General features: G+C 33.5%; 1 protein-coding gene across 3 annotated transcripts in view; it reads left to right on the top strand.

Annotated features, from left to right (window-relative positions):
- Positions 1-339: 339 nt before the first annotated feature.
- Positions 340-20,806, top strand: part of LOC107155182 (tRNA (guanine(10)-N2)-methyltransferase homolog) — a 76,803-nt gene continuing 56,336 nt past the window's right edge. For 2 of the 3 annotated variants that reach the window (XM_048797834.1, XM_048797826.1), the window contains exons 1-4: positions 440-674; positions 5,092-5,209; positions 9,827-9,896; positions 11,680-11,806. In XM_048797834.1, the coding sequence (XP_048653791.1) occupies positions 504-674; positions 5,092-5,209; positions 9,827-9,896; positions 11,680-11,806 (486 nt within the window). In that variant the 5' untranslated portion in view covers positions 440-503. Of the gene's footprint in view, positions 675-5,091; positions 5,210-9,826; positions 9,897-11,679; positions 11,807-20,806 lie in introns of all 3 variants that reach the window. The other variant, XM_048797848.1, reaches the window with a different exon arrangement.

A 20,806-nucleotide genomic window follows, 5' to 3' on the forward strand; every position in this document is an offset into this window, starting at 1 on the left:
AACCTACGAATTCTTAAAATCAAGCCTTTAGACCTTTCATTTTTTAATTAAAAAAGAAAATACAAGAAAAACAAAACAACAACAACAAAAACCCGGCGGCATAATCCGTTATTTGGACACCATACGACTGGCTGCTATCATGGACACGACACACTCCTTCTGGCCCTAAGATTCCGCGCCCGGTGATGTCACTACGACGCGCGGCGCGCTCCTGCGTCTCGGCAGACGTGGTACGTCATTACCAACGAGGGGCAGCAGGCGGGGCGACCCTCTAACGTCCTCGCTCGCTCCCTAGTGGCAACTGGTTTCGAGGCCCAACGCTGATCGCTTAGTCCTCATTCTTCCGTCAGTCTGGATCAGCGCATGCGTCCCACTTCTTGCCTGACCCAAAGCCGGTCGAAGGGCGACGCCTTGAGGTTAAACCGAGGAGGTGCGGGAGGCGGGCCCGCGCCGGCGCAGTATTCTTGGAGAAGCCGGGGTTCTTGGCGGCCGAAACAGGTACCATGGCGGAGGGGCAGGTGATCGGCGAAGTGCCTTCGGCCTCTGACAGTAAATCAGATAAAACCTCCAAGGTCGCCGCAGAGTCCCTAGACTCCGGGGACTACGACAGCAACTGCTTGTTCTGTCGGATTGCGAGGCAACAGGAGACCAGCACCGAACTCCTGCCCTGTGAGGTGGGTGGACGTCCGACCGTCCCTCGGAGCTCCGGGAGGGAGGCCTAGCCGGTGTGGACCGGGTGGGGAGGATCCGGATCACCGTGCAGAGCTCGGGAGGCAGAGCGGCTGTGTGGACTAGCTGGGGAAGGCAGGGTGTTGTGTGAAGGACCCTGACTTCTCTCGGGAGACCCCCGGAGTGTCTCCAACAAGACACAGTTCCCAGGGGAGAAAAAGTAATGATAGAGCTGCAGGTAGCGAGATTCTTGGCATAAAAGAGCATTTGGGGACCTTTGTTTTTATTACAGGAATTCTTTTTTCCTCCTTTCTAATTAGAGATCTTAAATTCTGAGCACTCTTCATAACCAACACCGACGAGAAATCTAGTAGAAAACAGATAATGCCAAAATGTTAGATTAGCTGAAAATCGGCTGGGGTTGAGGGCAGTGGGTCTGAAGTCCAACTTAATACTTAATAGCCTCTGATTTCTACTGAAGTGATATCAGTTGGGATATGTGGCAATTTTCAGACTGACTTTGCTCAGGTATTTTCTGAGATATGTGATATACACCGTATACAACCTGTTCTACTTGTTAAAAAAAAAATCTTTTGAGAAAATAAGCTCCCAAGATTGTGTAGTAATCATTCTTTAATTCGCTGCACTGAGAGGTGGTTTTGGAGTCAGTGGTGGACAAGATAAAAGGACAGTCTGCCTGAAGGTTTTATAATTTAAAGGGTGGAATGCATACAGAGGTGGCAGCCAATTACAGTGCCCTGTGCGGTGGTCAGGTGGTTTTACAGTATTTTGTAAGCTTGTGGGAGGGGCATCTAACCCAGGTTTGAGAGCTAAGGGAGGAATTTCCAGAGGAATTGAGACATAGGTAGGAGAGCAACTGAAGTGCAGTGGTGAGACAGAAGGCAGTTTCAGTTGATTGAGAAGAATCTGAGGGGAGTGTGAATATCAAATATAGTCAGCTTTCACAGAAATTTGGCAAACAGGAGGAGTTGGGGCTTAGGAGAAAAGCCCTGATTTCACTTCCCAGTGCCCTGTCCCAACACACAAAGGAACTAATTACCTAGTATTTAATTTGTATGTTTTTCACTATATGTGTATAATATATTTACAGTGTATTCATGTTATATTCATTATAAACATCTAGAAGTTATTGGGTTCATATGAAGTGGGGTATACTAATAATTTATATATACAGAGATCACTTGATGTGTTGGTAAGTTACCAACATCATGTAGACTTTCGTCTGGGAAACTATCCAGCAGAAGCTAAAGAAGATTCCTTACCACATAGACTTCTATACAATGTTTTCTTACCATGTTCTGCAGAATTGGACTAATCAAAGGTTAAATCATGCATTCTCATCAGGGATTTTATCTATTCCCAAGGGGGTAAAAATTGGTTTTTGTTGTGGTGGGGGAAGTATGTTACTCTTCTTATATAGGAAAATCCTATGCACAGATTTGCATAGAATGCATAAACAGATAAATGATATATCTATGGTATTAAAATCCTATGAATGTCTTAAAAGGATCCTAGAGTGGCAATAATGGGAAAATGGTTAAACAGTACTGGATTAGATTTCATCATGTTTGAGCTCATACTGAGGAAATTTTAGTATTAATGTAACTCCTCCATCTTTGATAATCAAAGTTGTTCTAAAACCTTAGATGACATGGTATTCAAATATTCTTCCAAATGTTATTACTTTTTATTTGCTTTAGGTATCAGGGCATAGTTTGTGGAAAGAAAAGCTATTCTAGCTATTTTAAACAGAAATTGACTTAATGTATGGAATTACTGCTAGAAAAAAATCATTGGAAGGTCTAGAGGAGTGGATTCTAGTAGAATAGTCTCCAAAAATAACATCCAGAACATCACTGCAGAATCTTTCACAAGATAATCTACCTATGCTTCTTGCTAGTTTTATTTTTGTTATTTGTTCTTTTTAGTTATAGATGACAATAGAATATATTTTCACATGTCATACATTCATAGTGTATAATTTCCCATTCCTGTGGTTGCACATGATGTGGAGTTTACTCCAGTTGTGTATTCATATGTTAACATAGGAAATTTACGACCGATTCATTATACTGTTTTTCTCATTCCCACCCCCCTCCCTTCCTCTCACTACCCCTGTCTAGTCCAATTGCACCAATTTGCAAATTTGCAGTCCCACCAGCAGTGTATGAGTGTACCTTTTCCCCCACATCCTTGCCAACATTTATTGTTACTTGTATTCTTGAAAATTGCCATTCTGACTGGGGTGAGATGAAATCTCAATGTAGGTTTTTTTTTGTTTTTTTTTTAAAGAGAGAGAGAAAGAGAGAATTTTTTAATATTTATTTTTTAGTTTTTCGGCGGACACAACATCTTTGTTTGTATGTGGTGCTGAGGATCAAACCTGGGCCGCACGTATGCCAGGCGAGCGCACTACCGCTTGAGCCATATCCCCAACCCCTCAATGTAGTTTTAATTTGCATTTCTCTAATTGCTAAAGATGTTGAACCTTTTTTCATCTACTTATTGACCATTCAAATTTCTTCGCTTCTGTGAAGTGTCTCTTCAGTTCCTTTGCCTGTTTATTGATTGGTTATTTGTTTTTTGGTATTAATTTTTTTTAATTCTTTATATATCCTGGAGATTGATGCTGTATCTGAGGTATAGGTGGCAAAGATTTTCTTCCATTCTGTAGGCTCTCTCTTTATGTTCTTGATTGTTACCTTTGCTATGAAGAAGCTTTTTAGTTTGATACAATCCCATTTATTTATTCTTGATTTTACTTCTTGTGCTTTCAGAATCTTGTTGAGGAATTTGGTTCCTGAGCCAAATGATGGAGATTTGGGCCTACATTTTCTTCTAGTAGGTGTAGGGTCTCTGGTCTAATGCAAATGGCAAAATTTTTCTCCCATTCTGTAGGCTCCTTGCTAGTTTTAAAATATTAGGAATATATCATAGAAATAGTTGCATGAGTATATAGAGATTATTATTGTTCCTTTTTATAACCAAATAATACTTCATTATATGGATTTATCACAATTTATTCAGCCACTGTTCTAGTTGAATTATGGATCTTCGTGTTATTTTCATTCTCTCATCATAAATCTCACTGCAAAGAATAATTTTTTACTTATATAATTTCATATTTTTTGGCAGCGTATCTTTGGAATAGAAGTATAGTCTTAAAATAGAGATCCAAATAGTGGCTCAACCAATAGTAGCAATGAGAGAGAGTATGACATCAGAGAGCCAATTTCAATATGTTTGAAATCTTGGTGGAAATCTAATTTAATCACTAATGTCATTAAGTTTCTTTGCTTTTGATAGGACTTTTTTCTATTCCTGGTGCTGATCACAGATATGTTGATGGTAGTAGTTGTTGTTTTTTTAAAATTAGAATTAGGAAAACAAATTATATGTAATAATACATAAAATATTTCAAAATAGAGGTTTGGGAGATGGACAAAGAACTGAGTATTCTGGTCATATAGCTGAGTCATGGAGTATGAAACAGCAGGTATATATAGGAATGTTTTTTTCTGCTGATATCCTTTAGACTGACATTTTCTAGTTTTATTAATCCAAAAAATGTTACTCCTGCTTTGAGGCAGAATTCAGTTTTATCATCTCAAACTAATTCTAATCAGGATGTATTCTGAACCAGAAGGAATTGCCTCTGAATTTTTAAAAATCAATGTCATAATTGAGGGGAAATAAAAATATGAAATTGTGTTATCAACTATGATCAACTAATCTGGGCTATGTTAGTATGGGAATTTTGTGTTGCAAGATTTGATGGCCAGTACTACTTGTTTCTTAGCTGAAAGAAAAAATGGAAAACTTTAAACAAGAACATTGTGATCCTTTACCTTATCCCTTTATAAAATAATCCATGTATATCAATATTTAAATTTATCACTAGACAGCAAAACCATAATAAAAAAATAGATAAACTGGTATAATTATCGTGTTTGCCATATTAGGATAATAATGAGATTACTGACATAAATTTGAGACCCTCATTCAAATTGAATTTTTTCAATGAATTTGGGCTTTTCAAATGGAGAATAATGAGCAACTGTGCATTTGGGAAATTTTACTGAGGAAACTCTGCTTATTGATACTGATTTTTTAAAATCTAAGATTGATTAAAGTTCTGTAAGAAAGATAGATTTTTCTCCTGTAAAAGCCGAAATTTTAAGGCTTTTTATTTGGAATAAATGATAATCTCATGTCAGAAGTTATGCTTGTTTTTATATACTTAGTACATAATCATAAAATTGCTCAGTATGGCTTTTTTTTTTTTTTGTAGCATGCATACCATTTTCCTTTCAGAGGTTTATGATGTTTAAGTTATGCCAGAATAGTGTTAGGAAATTATTTTCTAAATTTCACTAACAAATACTTTTTTTTTCACTTTAGAATGAAGACCTTGTTTGCTTCAAAGATATAAAACCAGCAGCACCTCATCATTATCTTGTAGTACCAAAGAAGCATATTAGAAATTGCAATGATCTAAAGAGAGAACAAATAGAATTGGGTAAGATGATGGCACTGTTATTCATAGGTTTATCATCTTGAATTGGTATCAGCAATGGTAGTGACAATTAAAATATCTAGCTAGATGGAAATGGAAGGAGACCCTCATTGTTACGCAAAATTACATATAAGAGGTTGTGAGGGGAATGGGAAAAAAACAAGGAGAGAAATGAATTACAGTAGATGGGGTAGAGAGAGAAGATGGGAGGGGAGGGGAAGGGGGATAGTAGAGGATAGGAAAGGTAGCAGAATACAACAGTTACTAATATGGCATTATGTAAAAATGTGGATGTGTAACCGATGTGATTCTGCAATCTGTATTTGGGGTAAAAATGGGAGTTCATAACCCACTTGAATCTAATGTATGAAATATGATATGTCAAGAGCTTTGTAATGTTTTGAACAACCAATAAAAAAATATATCTAGCTAGGATGAAAAGGGTCCATTATGACTGTTTGGAACTTTTTATTATAAAAAATTTCAAATGTATATAAAAATAGAGAGAACTGTATAATTCCCATGTATTCATCACTTAGCTTCAGTATTTATTAACTTGTGGTCATTTTTTCATGTATTAACATCCCAGAGGTGACTTGAAGCAAAGACCAGGCATCATGTTATTTAATATTTAAATTTTTTCAAAGATAATGTTTCTCTTTGAATTTTTAAAAATGTTGGCATTTCTTGACTCTGCAAATGGAAAGTGCTATGAAAAAATTTAAACAAACAAGTTACAATATGGCATATTGTCTCATAGTAAGATCAGGTTTATACTTCATTAAGATCAATCACTAATGTAGATGAATTAGCAATAATTTGATTATGAGATTTGAGTGATGAACTTAGTTTCTGAAAAGGAGATTCTGAATTTTGCTTCTTACAGAATTGTTCTGTATTTTCCAACTTGTACTTTCTGTGACTCGTCAGCTATCATTTCCTAAAACATTCCTAAGTTCACTTCAAAATGTAATTTGTAGATTTTGTCATCAGGGTTTGGGATTAGTTTGGTTAATACTATAAGGTACCCTACAAGATAGATGAATAAATGGAAATTTTGATGTGGATATAGTTAATTTAGGCTAGACTTGCCAGTTTTTAAATTGTTGTTTCTGGATACTACAAAGATTTTTAGTATTTGAAGTTCTTTTAGTACTTTTGAGAAACATACAGGTTTATACCAGAAGATAGCAGTTGAGCTTATAAAGATCAGATTTAACTTCATTTATTTATTTATTTGGTACTGGGAATTGAACCCAGGGGTGCTTGGTGCTTTGCTACTGAGCTACATCCCCAGTCCCCTGCCCGTTTTTTTTTTTTTTTTTTTTTTGGTACTGGGGATTGAATTTGGGGCACTTAACCACTGATCCACATCCCCAGCCCTTTTTTATTTTTTTGTTTTTTGAGACAGGGTCTTGTTAAGTTACTCAAGGCCTCACTAAGTTGTTGAGACTGACTTTGAATTTGAGATCCTCTTGCCTCAGCCTCCCTAGCTGCTGGGATTACAGTTGCGTGCCACTGTGCCTGCCAGTCCTTTTTTATTTTATTTTTTTTAGAATTTGAGACAGGGTCTCTGTAATTTGTACTTGTGATCCTTCTCCCTCACCATCACAAGTTGCCGGGATTAGAGGCATGTGCCTCTGTACCCTGCAGATTTAACCTAAATTTACCTGAAATTGAAACATTCTAGTATTTCTTTGGTATTAAAAGTTTCCATTTCATTCTTGTGATAGTTTCTTAGACATTATATTTTCTTTAGAATTTTTGGAACTTTTCTATTTATTTTTAAGGTAGAGGTAGGTTTGGGAAAATAGAAGCTACTGTTGTAACTAGTTTTATAACTGTTGCATATCAAATGTTACCAATTTTTAAGCAGCTGGTGGGTATTTGGGATTTCACTATGTTTTTCTCTCTACTTTTATATATATTTGAATATTTCCATATTGAAATCTTAACAGTAGTGATTAATTTTTTTATATAATCTGTAAAGGTAGAGAAGTATTAAGCATATGGAGGAGCTCAGTAATACTATCAAGTCTAGTGACCATTACTGACATTTATAGAATACCACTTAGCTGCAGAATACACATTTCTTGAAGAGCACATATTCACATTCACCAAAGTACAGTATATTCTAATCAGTAAAATATTTTCATATTGCAAATGCTTGAAGTTTAATAAAATGTCATCTGAAGATAATAAAATTAAATTGTAGAAATAACAAAACCTGGACTAAATATTTATAAATTAAAGAACATATTTCTAAATATTTCCAAATATATATATATATATGCTCACACACACTTATATTGCACACTTCTAAGTAATTCCTAAATAGGTCAAAGAAGAAAATAATTTTGAGTGGATTGGTCATAAAAATACAACATGTTAGAATTTGTGGGGTGCTGGTAAAGTGGTACCTAGGAGAAAGTTTATGCTTTAAATGCTCATATTAGAAAAGGAAGTTTAAAACCAATGACTTCAGTTACCACTTTCAGATGTTAGAAAGAGGCAAGCAAATCAACCCCAAAAAAACTATAAAAAATGAAATAATAAAGAGTATATAGCAATGAAATACAGATAGCAGATTTTATTTCATGTATTTTGAAGAATTTGATTTTATGTAAATATATAATTAGGATTGTCATATCTTCTCAATAAGTTGATTATTTAAATTATAAAATATCTCTTTATGGAAATATTCTTTGAGTCTATTTTGTGTGATAATTTAGCTGTTTCTACTTTATTATTTACTGTTTGCATTGCATATTATTTTCTACTTTCAACCAAATGCATATTTATATTTAAATACTTGAAAACAAATATGGTTGAATCTTGTATTTTGTTAAAATATAAAATCCCTTAATTGGAATGTTTAGCCCATTGACTTTTAGTGTAACCATTGATATCATTGGGTTTAGGTCTACTATTGTGCCATTTGTCCCATTTGTTATACGTTGCTTTATATCTTATTTTTCACTTTTGCTTTTTTATATTTCTCTTTAGTTTATCTGTTGTCATATTCATTGCTTTTTAAAAAATATTCCTTTTTTAGATGTTGATGGACTTTTATTGTATTCTTTTATTTATATGTGGTGCTGAGAATTAAACCCAGTTCCTTATACATGCTAGGCAAGTGCTCTACCACTGAGCCATAACCCCAGCCCCCACCCCCCCATATTTACTACTTTTTATATTTCTTTATTTAGTGGTTGCTTTAGAGAGGTTATAATACACATCCTTTAATTACCAGGCCTTGCTTAATACAGGCATTATATCAATTCATTTAAAATGTAAGAAACTGGTAGTCTCCCAGTGCAAGCCTGATTTAGAGAAGTAAATATTAGCAGTTTAGTAAGCCTCAATATAACAGCTGTCCTTTGTTGAATCTCTTACTTCTTCCCCTTTTAGATGCATGGTTATAGTGTGTATAGGCTTATACATATATAATAGGTTTAATAGGTATAATAGGTTTCCCATTATACTTTGAAGACCCAGGCTACCAACATTTTTCTAATAAGGAGACTTCTTTTTCCCACTTTAGGCCATAAAAAAAAAAGATGAAAAATGATATGACATAGAAATTGGAAGTCAAAATCATTATATAAATGTTTAACTAGTAAAGACTAGGATCACTTGAAGGGATATCTTATTTCTAATTTGGGCTTAAAGACAAATTTGGTTTTTCTGTCTTTTAAAAAATTTGGTTTTGATTTGACAAAAATGTACATGTTTATTTTATATAAGATGATGTCTTGAAATATGTATACATTATTAAATGAGTAAATTGAGCTAATTAACATATACATTAACTCATATGCCATTTTTTGGTGATGAGAAAACTTAAAATCTACTATCATTTTTAAGGATAACAGTACATTCTCATCATGTTGTATGAACTTACTCCTTTTAATTGAGGTTTTGTGTTGTTTGACCAACATCTCCCAACCCTACCCCGCCTCCAGCCCCTGCTAACCGCCATTCTACTTTGTTTCTATGAGTTTAGCTTTTTTAGATTTGATATTTAAGTGAGATCATACACTTATTCAGCTTTCTGTACCTTGCTTATTTTACTGAGCAAGATGTCCTCTAAGCTCATCCATGTTGTCACACGCCAGAATTTCTTTCTTTTTAAAGCTCAATATCATTTTATTGTGTGTGTATATATACATATATACGTATATGTGATATTTTCTTTATCCATTCATCTGATGGTGGACACTTAGGTTAATTCTGTATTTTGCATATTGTGGATAATGCTGTGGTGAACATGCTATCTTTTTTCTTAATTCAATTTCTGTATAATTACCTATTCTCTTTATTAAAATAGGCATCACTATAATGTTCTAAATAGCCACTTGATAATATCTCTCAACTGCTTTCCAAAGCCAGCTTATGTGTGTAATATTTTGTGATAATGATAATGCACTAGAGCTCAATTTGAATATTCATTTCAGTTGTCGATGAACAGATTTCTTGGTGACTTATAGCTATTGAATGTGTCTCTAAATGTTTCCCCATTTGACGTGACTTTTGACCAGAACCCCAAAACTTAAGATTAATAACAATTTAGTGAACTTAACGTCTCCTATAGTCTAATGTTTCTTTCCTGTTTTATAGTGGAAAACATGGTAACTGTTGGAAAGACCATTCTTAAAAATAACAATTTCACTGACTTTTCAAATATGAGGTATGTATACATCAGATAGCAACTAACATTTTGCATTATTGATTTTTCTGACATGTTATTTTTCATGAAAAAGGGAACAGCAGTTACAGAATTTTGGTTTAAATACATTTTTTCCTGAAAGTGAGAATATAGTTCATATAACAAAAATTTGATAAAACTTCTTCCTCTCATGTCTTAATATCTTCCAAAAATATCCACTTAATAGTTTAGACAGACAAATATATATAAATAATGGGTAGTTAAAATAGTTATGAGTCCTTTTTTTCTTTATTCTGTTTGGGATTTCTATAAAATTGTGTATAAAATGAATTTTATTAGACCAATCTTTATTTTTTATTAACTCTGTACAACCAGAGATATGAAAAATTGTACTCTATACGTGTAATATGAATTGTAATGCATTCTATTATCATATATAACAAATTAAAATAAAAAAATGATAAAGAATACATTATTAGACTTCTGGCATGAAATTAAATTGGATTTATTGCCTGCTAATTTGTACTCTGGCATTTGCCAATCTGAGCAAAAACACATAATGTTCAATTAACTGTTTTAATTAATTTAAATGATAGTATTCTTTTTAAAAAGATTTCTGACTTTGTCCTGTGTGATGTAGGCAGTACCAAGGCAAGGTATAGTAGAGATACTTTTCTAACACTTCTGAACCAGAATTCAGAATTCTAATACTATCCATATCATTTGTGTACTGTACTTGTACTAGCTGTGTCATTTTAGTTATCCACAGTAATACTGCTCTACCTACTTGTATACTAATGAGATTGTGTGTATGAAGATCCTCTGAAAACTGTTAAGCATTATCCTAATGTGGTAATGACAAGTAACATATGGTATTTAAGATCTTCTGGCCTGAAGAAACACGTTCCTTTCTCAGTTTTGGAACTGCTTATTAGAAAAAAGAATACTGGATAAGGAGTCAAGATCCCTGAAATTGACTCCGAGCTCCACCATATTTTAATTTTGTGGCCTTGGGAACAGTCTTAACCTTTTTTTTTTTTTTTTTTTTTGAGAAAGAGTCTGGCTGTGTTGCCCAGGCTGGTCTCAAACTCCTGGGATCACGTGATCCTTCTTCCTCTGCCTCCCAACTAGCTGGGGCTATAGGCATGAACCATTGTGCTCAGCTCTTAAGCTTTTAATCTTTGCTTACCCATCTTTAAAGTGAAATTGAAAATGGATTTTTAAGAGGTTAAATCATACTTATGAATAATTATCATCTGACTTATTTTTAGTATTAAATTTAGGTGATCAAAGTTTTTGTTTTTTTTTTAACAAGATGATATGATTGATATCACTTTTGAAATATTGGTTCGCAAAGAAATGCCTGAGTACTTTATTACAAGAGAAAGCATGCCATCTACTGGTTATAACTTGGAATAAAGTAATACTATTACTTGTGTGCCCAAAAACTTTATTAGATTCATTACAGGAACATATCTTAGAATTCAAACTTAATGTTATAAGGACTGAACTGATAAGGAGTAATGTCAGCTCAGAATTTATAAAGGTTATTCTGAGATATAATGTGCTATTAAGCCCTTCCTTGTTAAAGAGTTTATTACTATGAACTTGAACATGAAAAGAAGAGGAACTGTGTGAATACTATGAAGTGTGTAAAGAAATATACTAAAAGAGATATGTGAGTGGTATTCTTTCTACTTTAGGTAACGTATTTTGTATATCTTTTATATGTCATTTAACCTGTAAATTGTTTTTAATTATTTTAGAGCTGATTTGTCAATCATTTCTTTCTTCTCTGTTTTAGGATGGGTTTCCATGTGCCACCATTCTGTTCCATTTCCCACTTGCACCTTCATGTTCTGGCACCAGTCAGTCAGTTTGGCTTCTTATCCAAGTTGGTTTATAGAATAAATTCCTATTGGTTTATCACAGTAAGTGTTATTATATCAAGAATATGCAAGCATATTTAAAATATTTGTCCTTTTGTTGAAGCTTCTTTTCTTGCAAGATTAGGCACTTATAGCTTGCAGTAGCTTGAACGCCTATTTTAACAAACTGCTTTGTATATATTCAAAGTAATATTTTTACTTTGGGGGATTTTGTAGTCATCAGGTCTATAGGGAGAGAAGCTATGGCCAATCTCTCCATTGCAAGTGGGGTATATGATATAGAAAAGCAAGACATTAAGAATTTAGACTTTGGAGTCAGATTTGAATACAAATTCTGGCTCCATTGCTTACTTGAGGAATCAGGTACAGATTACTTTTTTTTTTTTTTTGCTGATGTTGAACCTAGGGCCTGGTGCACGCTATACAAGTATTATACCACTGAGTAACGTCCAAAGTCCAGGTTTAAGTTCTGTATTACCTATCCTTAGGGTTAATAAAAGAGATGATGAGATGATTTCTGTATAAAGCACTTACATCAGTACTTTGTAAGGCTGAGAGTAAGGTCATTGGTAGAACGTTTGCCTAGCATTTGTTAGGCTCTGGATTCAATTGCTAGTATTGCCAATAAATAAATAGTACCTTGCAGATAGTACTCAGTAACTAAGTTAGGTACTGTTTCTACTATAATCAACATCAATATAGAAACCGATTTTTTGTAGTTTTGTGTGTGTTTGGATGTGGTTACTGGAGATCAAACCCAGGGCTTTGTGCATGCTAGGGAAGCAGTGTTTCACTGAGTTATGTCCCCAGCCCTTTTTATTTTTTTATTTTAAGACAAGGTCTTGTTAAGTTGCCTAGGCTGATCTTGAATTTGGAATTTTCCTATCTTAGGTTCCCAAGTAGCTGGAATTAAAAGCATGTGCCACCACCATGCTGGGCAAGTTTTTATAATATTTGTAAAGATTTTTTAACTTTATTTTATTCATTTATTTTATTATTTTTAGAAGTACCGTGTGCTAACCGATTGCGCCACTGGAGCTCCTATTTTATTATTTTTAAAACAGGTCAAAGGTTATACATATTTAATAGTAATGTCTACTTTACAATTACAAAATCATGTCCATTGTAGAAATTTTTTTATTATTAATTTTTTAAATTTATAAATGACAGTGGAATGCATTACAATACATATTACACATATAGAGCACAAATATTTCATTATCTCTGGTTGTATACAATATATCACACCAATTCGTGTCTTCATACATGTACTTTGGATGATGATGTCCATCACATTCCAACATCACTTCTAACCCCATGTCCCCTCCCTTCCCCTTCCACCCCTCTGCCCTATCTAAAGTTTGTCTATTCCTCCCATGCTCCCCCTCCCTACCCTACTATGAATCCTTATATCAGAGAATCCTTATATCAGAGAAAACATTCGGCATTTGTTTTTTTGGGATTGGCTAACTACACTTAGCATTATCTTCATCTGTTTACCTGCAAATGCCATGATTTTATTCTCTTTTATTGCTAAGTAATATTCCATTGTGTATATGTGCCACATTTTTAATCCAATCATCTGCTGAAGGGCATCTAGGTTGGTTCCACAGTTTAGCTATTGTGAATTGTGCTGCTATAAACATTGATGTGGCTGTGTCTCTGTAGTATGCTGTTTTTAAGTCCTTTGAATATAAACTGAGGAGTCGGATAGCTGGGTCAAATAGTGGTTCATTCCCATTTTTCCAAGGAATCTCCATACTGCTTTCCATATTGATTGTACCATTTTGCAGTCCCACTAGCAACGTATGAGTGTGCTTTTTCCCCCACATCCTCGCCAACACTTATTGTTGTTTGTATTCTTAATAGCTGCCATTCTGACTGGAGTGAGATGAAATCTTAGAGTAATTTTGATTTGCATTCTCTAATTGCTAGAGATAATGAACATATTTGTTGATTGATTATATATCATCTTCTGTGATTGTATATCATCTTCTGTGAGGTATCTGTTTTTTTTTTTTTATGTGGTGCTAAGGATTGAACCCAGTGCCTCACACTTGCTAGGCAACTGTTTTACCACTGAGCTACAACCCCAGCCCCAGTTTTTGTAATTTTTGATTTTCAGTTTAAACTCCATAGAAAACTACTAAGAAAAGGACTTTAGTACTAGTGTTAACTACCTGATCTGTGGTTGAATCTTGCAGCCTAAAATATTTGCAGAATCCTGTTTGCTGAGTCAATAAGTAAAAGAAAAAAATTCAGTTATTTATAGGCTGGTGGTCTGACAGTTTCCTTAGACTCTGGTCTCTCTGGGATACTTGACCAGTAGACTCTGATCTCTCTGGGATACTTGACCAGTAATTTACCAGGCTCTTGTTTTTTGTGTCCATTATCATAAGATGACTGACAGTTACTGTATCTGAATAATCAAATAGTATTTATTTGCCATTAGTCAATGAATGATAGTATTCTAATAGTGCAGAAGAAATTAAAAATCCTCAGATTTCTAGAAACTTCAAATTTCAAACATATCTCTCTCTTCAACATATCCAGATGATTTTATTTAGTATATTTAAGATTGTGTGTGTTTGTGTGTGTGTGTGTGTGTGTACTTGAAATAAAGTTGCGTGTTCAACAGGGCAGCACTTGTGGTCTCTAAAAATCATATAGCCTTTAAAAAATTTTACAAATGGATTCCCTCCTTCCCTCCCTTCTTTCCTCCCTTCCTCCTTCCCTTCCTTCCTTCCTATCTCTGTTTCTACTTGTCTATAAGATTTTGATTTGTGGTAAAAATTTAATTAAACCACATTTTGGGAATGGGGAGTATAGCTTAATAATAGAATGTATTTTCTTTCATGAAAGTTTTTAGTTGGCAAACATGAATAAACAAAATTTTAAGATCTGTTAATGGTTTATCCTGGGAATCTAAATTCTTTAATCTGTATTCTCAGTAGTATATTATGAGACTTAAAAAAAGATAAATATATTAAAGTTTATTCTAAAATATCTTATATAAAGTGTTCCAGATTATGAAGGAAGATTGAGAAAGGCTCTCTGAAATGATGTAACTTTAGTTTACTTTCAAAAATAGACTTTATTTTTTAGAGCAGGTTTAGGTTGTCAGTAAAATTGAATGCAAAATACAGAGTTCCAATATACCCTGTGCTTGCACATATGTGCAATTTTCCCCATTATCACATTCCCATCACAGTGGTTCATTTATTATAATGAGTGAACCAACATGATCTATCATTATTACTCAAAGTTTACTTTAGGGTTCACTCTTGATGTTCTACATTCTGTGGGTTTTGACAGATGTATGACATTTTCTCACTAATGTAATATCATTCAGAATTTTTTATTCTCTGCCTATTCATCCCCTTGATTCACTGACAACCATTGATTTTTTTTTAATATTACCATAGTTTTGCCTTTTCATAAGGTCTTATAGTTGGAATCACACAGTACATAGCCTTTTCAGATTGACTTCTTTCTCTTAGTAATAACATTTAAGTTTCTTTCATATCCACATTATTTTTTAAAACTTTATTTTCCATTTCTTATTGATGCTTTTTAATGAATATATAATATAGTTTATAAAATCTGCCTATTTGTATATAATGAAGAATACCTTTACTATAGTTTATAACATTATTAGTTTTTTTTTTTTTTTTTGAGAGACATTTTTAGGAAGAGACTATATAGTACCTTGCTTTGCTTTTCTGGTATGGCTTTTTTTTTTTTTTTTTTTTTTGGTACCAGGGATTGAACCAGTGGCGCTTAACCACATCACCAGCCGTTTAATATATTTTATTTAGAGACAGGGTCTTGCTGAATTGCTCAGGGCCTTACTAAGTTGCTGAGGCTGGCATTGAACTGTTGATCCTCCTACCTCAGCCTCCTGAGCCATTGGGATTACAAGTGTTTCTGGATGGTATGGCTTATTATAATAGGATTGTCAAGAAAATTATCTCATAGATAATTATCAAAATTATCTGATATGATATCTGGAATAAAAACATGTTTGTGTTTTTTTTCAATTACAGACTGATTATTTGATTGAAAAACTAAGAATATGAAAATACCAACAATGGAAGACTTTCCTAATCTTGGCTCAGTATGAACTAATATTTTGATTTCTAATTGCAATTTTAAGGTTTGTTGGGTTTTACCAGAGGCTTTTGCTGAGTAGCCTTAAAATCTTTTCTGAACGTCTGTTTTCTAAGGTCTATGATATAGTTGTGTGAATACTTTTATCACTGACTTTTTCTGTTGTAATGGTTGTCTAAGGATTTTGTACATCAAATACTATAGATAAAATTCCTTTAAAATCAAATTATTAATCAAGGGCTCTGTATTTTTTAAAAAGCTCAAGTAATTTCATTTCTCAGTAGTCTTAATAGTGATTTATTTATGAAGATTAAACTGATATAGAAAGTAATTTATTGGAACGTTTATTAGTATGAGGGAGAAAAAGAAATTAGCTATTTCTTAATCATTCTGCATAAATTTTCAAAATAAAGAATACCATACTACACAGTAATCTCTGCTTGAGGAGGAAACACTTATGTATGTGTTACTTTTTACTCAAATTTTAAATAATATGTTCCAAGACCCTCACTGGGTACCTGAAACCCAAGGTAGAACCAAACCATATATATATATATTATTATTATTTTCCTATACATACATATCTGTGATAAAATGTAAATTATTAAGCAAATTAAGAGTTAACATAACTAATAATAAAATAGAATAATTGTAACAATATGTTTTAATATAATCACAGAATCACTATTGTCCTTGGGGCCATTATTAAGTAAAATAAAGATTACTTGAATACTGTGAAACTAGGAGAGTCTGATAACTGAGATTGTTATTAAGTGACTAACAGTGACTAATCATCCATACATTGTGTACTGCATGGATGATTTGCATCCCAGGTTGGATGGAGCAGGACAGTATGAAATTTTATTATCATGCTACTCAAAATGGCTGACAATTTAAAATGTATGAGGTATGTATTTATGGAATTTTTATTTAAAAATTTCAGACTACTGTTGACAGTGGGTGACTGAAACTGTGGAAAGTAAAAACTTCAGATGGGGGGGCTAATATAATGTGATTTCTAACAGGGATTTACAATAATAAGCAATTTGTTATATAACAATCCACTATAATAGAATACCTATAAGAACATAAAAGAGGAAGAAGCATAAAATATTGTATTAAAACTGGCAGAAACTGTTGCTTTTTATGTCATGCTTTTTGTACCAAAGGAGAATTAGAATAAAAAGTGGTTAGACCTACTTGTATTATAAAAAGGACCTGATTTGAAAATAGAAAGAGAAAGGCTTATATGAGAAATTTTATTTGAATAATGATGTTAATAACATTATTGTATATCATTTCACAAAGCATGTTTCCTTAGGAATGGTCTTTGGTGCTAATCTATGGTCACATTAGTGAATGTGAATGAAAAAATGAAATAGGCACTGAAAGATAATCCCTAGTGGCTATTGATACCATGTACATGAAAAGAAATGAATATAAAGATTAATGTATTGCTGGATTACTAGTTTTCACTCCTTGTTTTGTCATATTAAACATAGTTTTAAGTAATAAAATACCTATTACAATGCTTAGTTATAACATCTGGAGTCAATTTTGTTAAGTTTGTTCATTAATTTATTTAGCAAACATTTATTGGGCATTTTCCATGTATCAGACACTGCCAGGATCAGGGAATAAAGAAACGAGAAAGGACAGTCTGCCTTTAATTGCTTATATAGGAGCCTGACAAAAATCAGTCAGTAGAATTTGGTGTGTTGGGTGTCATGAGGTTTAGAGAAGAGGCTGTGGAGGGGCAACCACTTCTGAGAACAGGTAGTAGTAAAAATGAGTATTCAAGACTCATTCTTTGGAAGGTAGACAGTGGATTTTAGACTGAGAAAACCACATATTGTTTTTCATGACGTTTACATTCACTATTAATTTACAATTGGCATGAATGTTCTAATTTCAGCTTATTTGCTGAAGGTGGAAAGTGGGATTTGCAGGGATTATGGGTTCCCAAAATTGTATGTTTGTCAGTATTGTTTTGTGAAATAACTGAGCATTTATAATAATAGTTACAAGCTTCTATAAATCAGTTATAAAATATGATTAGCTTCAGGGAAGAAATTTTAACACGTGCAGGCTTTGAATGTTTTATTATGTGAACTGGCAATGATATACATGAGATTATTATGACAATGACATGACAGATATTTAAGGAATTCTAAAATGCTTTATGGATCTCCAAAAATGTGAATAGCCAAGTGACTCCATTTATATAGCTTTACAACCTTGGGTAAATTTTCTTTGTTGTAAAACCTTTGGAAATACATTTTTAATAGAGGTTCTCTTTACTTGGTAAAATTAATAATCAAATGACTACAAATAAAATTAACTTAGCCTTTTTTGGGGAGAGAGGGTAGTCTGAGCATTTAACTCCTTACCTGTCTATAAACATTAATTCAAAGCAATGTTAAGTCATAACCTGTCTTAAAAATGTTTAGTATAGAGAATATGTATATGCATGTTGTGATGTTATTCATATAGTTATGGAATAATAAAATTATTATAATGAACTACTTCAAACTGTGCTTACTTACAAGAAAATGAAATAAAAAATAGAAAAATACTGTGTCAAGTTTTGCCTCTGTAGACTCTTTTTTTAAATATATTTTCTTTAGTTATAGGTGGACACAATTTTTATTTTTACTTTATGTGGTGCTGAGGATCAAACCCATGGTCTTGCACGTGCTAGGTGGCGCTCTACTTTTGAGCCACAACCCCAGTCCTTCTGTGGACTCTGAATAATACTAAAAACATGTTCAAATGGTGTTTGGTAAATTGGCTGATAACAGTGCACAAAAGGTTCACTCTTGTTTCATTCAAAGAATTGAAGGTCAGAGCACAATCTTTGTTATTGCAACACTCAAATATTTCTAGGTTTTGATGTCAAAAAGTCCTCTACAAAACACAAGTTTCATTAAATTTTCAGTATGTACTAGGTACAGGTACTCCCAAGTTACCAAAATGAAGCTGGTACCTGTTTATTCTACTAAAATAAATGCAATAACCATATCTCTAATTCAACTTAAGTTAATTTAATGAAAATGTCTTATCCACTTCTAATTAAGGAGAATCAGATGTATGATTAGTTATTTAAAATCTCATAGGGAGAGATGGAACACAACCAACAATCATGCACTGATTAAACTGAACCCTAAATCAAATATGACTCAAGTAAGTTGGTATTAAAATATGCACCTCAAGCTTCAAATTTCCCCCACCCCCAACACATTCATCTATTCTATCTTTATCAATGGCAACTCCAGTCTTTTGAGTTGCTGAAGTCAAAATCTTGGAGCCATATTTTACTTGTCTTTCACATTCATATCTAACATTAGCAAATCTATTGGCAATATTTTCAAATTATATTCATAATTTTACCACTTCTTACCACTTGTACTATTTTCATCTTGGCCAAGTTATCCTTTCTTTAGATTACAGCAGAAACTTCTTTATTATGATCTCCCTACTTTTATCCTTGCCCAACTCTGCAGTCTATTCTTAATTCATTGCTCTACTAAATAGAACACATGCCATGTTTCCTCAGGCTCCTAAACACTTTACCTTGAGATTTATACCAAAAGTTTTAGAACCAGGGTGTAACCTTGAAGAAATCCTAAAGCAAAAATCATTTCAATCCTCTTAATGCCCAGTGTCTGTCTTTTCAGATATTCATACTTTCTTGTCTTGATTATTGCTAGAATCTCCTGACTGGGCTCCCTGCCTCTAGTCACTGTCTGCCTAACAGAGTTCTTTCTAAATTACCACCTAATTTACTAAACTGGGGCTGGGGGATATAGCTCATTGGTACTGCACTTGCCTAATATGCATGAGGCCCTAGGTTCAATCACAAGCACCAAGTAAAAAAATTTAAATCACTAAATTAACCTCATCATCTACCCTCAAGATAATGTTTCAGCTTTTTTATCTGTATTTCTCACATTTGTATCCTAGTGTACCATCCATTTTTAGTGACAACAGTTGTTATAACAACCAACAGTTTTAACATTTTTAGTTGTAACAGTATATTACTAAACTGATCACATCTTTGTAAATATGTTCATCTGGCTCACATATTACTGTCTCTGTGAAGTCTTCTCTGTTGCCTCCCATCCCCAACTGTAGCAATATTGTTTCTTCTGCTTCAACCCTAGCATGGACATTTTATGCAACCTAGTCAAGATAGAATGGGCTCTCTCTTATCACTGGATTTTGAGCTCTTGGAGTTGAGGGCTTATTTTATTTTTTAACCTTATCTTTGTTACTCCATTGCCTTATTCTAGTGAATGATTGATGTGACTTGTCAGTAAATGTAATTTAATCTCTGAATGCCTTCACATATTACCATAACAAACCAAAGTGACTGAAGACCATAATTTTAGGCAAATTTCAATCCAGAAGATTATAATCTAGATGTCAGCTGATCTTTCTGGACTGATATCTTTAATGGCAGTATCATTATCAATATAACTCAAGTGTGAGACTTCTTTTGAGTTTCCAAAGAATTAATTCATATCAGAGATTTTAAAGAGTTTAATATTGAAACTTACAGGGCTATGGGAAAGTATCATAGTTCTTGACATTATTAGATTTGTTCTTTCTCTAAGGGCTTAGGTTCTATACAACATTCCTGGCCCACAGGAAATCACCTATTAAGTGATTATTCTAGATATTTTCATAGCTAAGGAGATTCAAGACTAATTCTCAATTTAGTTGGCCAAAGAGGAATACTTCCTTCTTGATACATCTTCCTCTGAGAAAAATATTTGTGACAGTGACAATTTTGCAAATTTATCATTTGAATTGTCTCCCCAGAGGTGGATAAGGAAACAACAAAACATTAGTCTTTGATGCTTGGGCCTCTAGAGACTCAAAGCTCATCCATCCATCTCCTCCCCCAAGAAGTTATCCTTAAACCTTAGC

Source organism: Marmota marmota, unplaced genomic scaffold (assembly GCF_001458135.2).
Source record: "Marmota marmota marmota unplaced genomic scaffold, marMar, whole genome shotgun sequence".
Taxonomy (NCBI): Eukaryota; Metazoa; Chordata; class Mammalia; order Rodentia; family Sciuridae; genus Marmota; species Marmota marmota.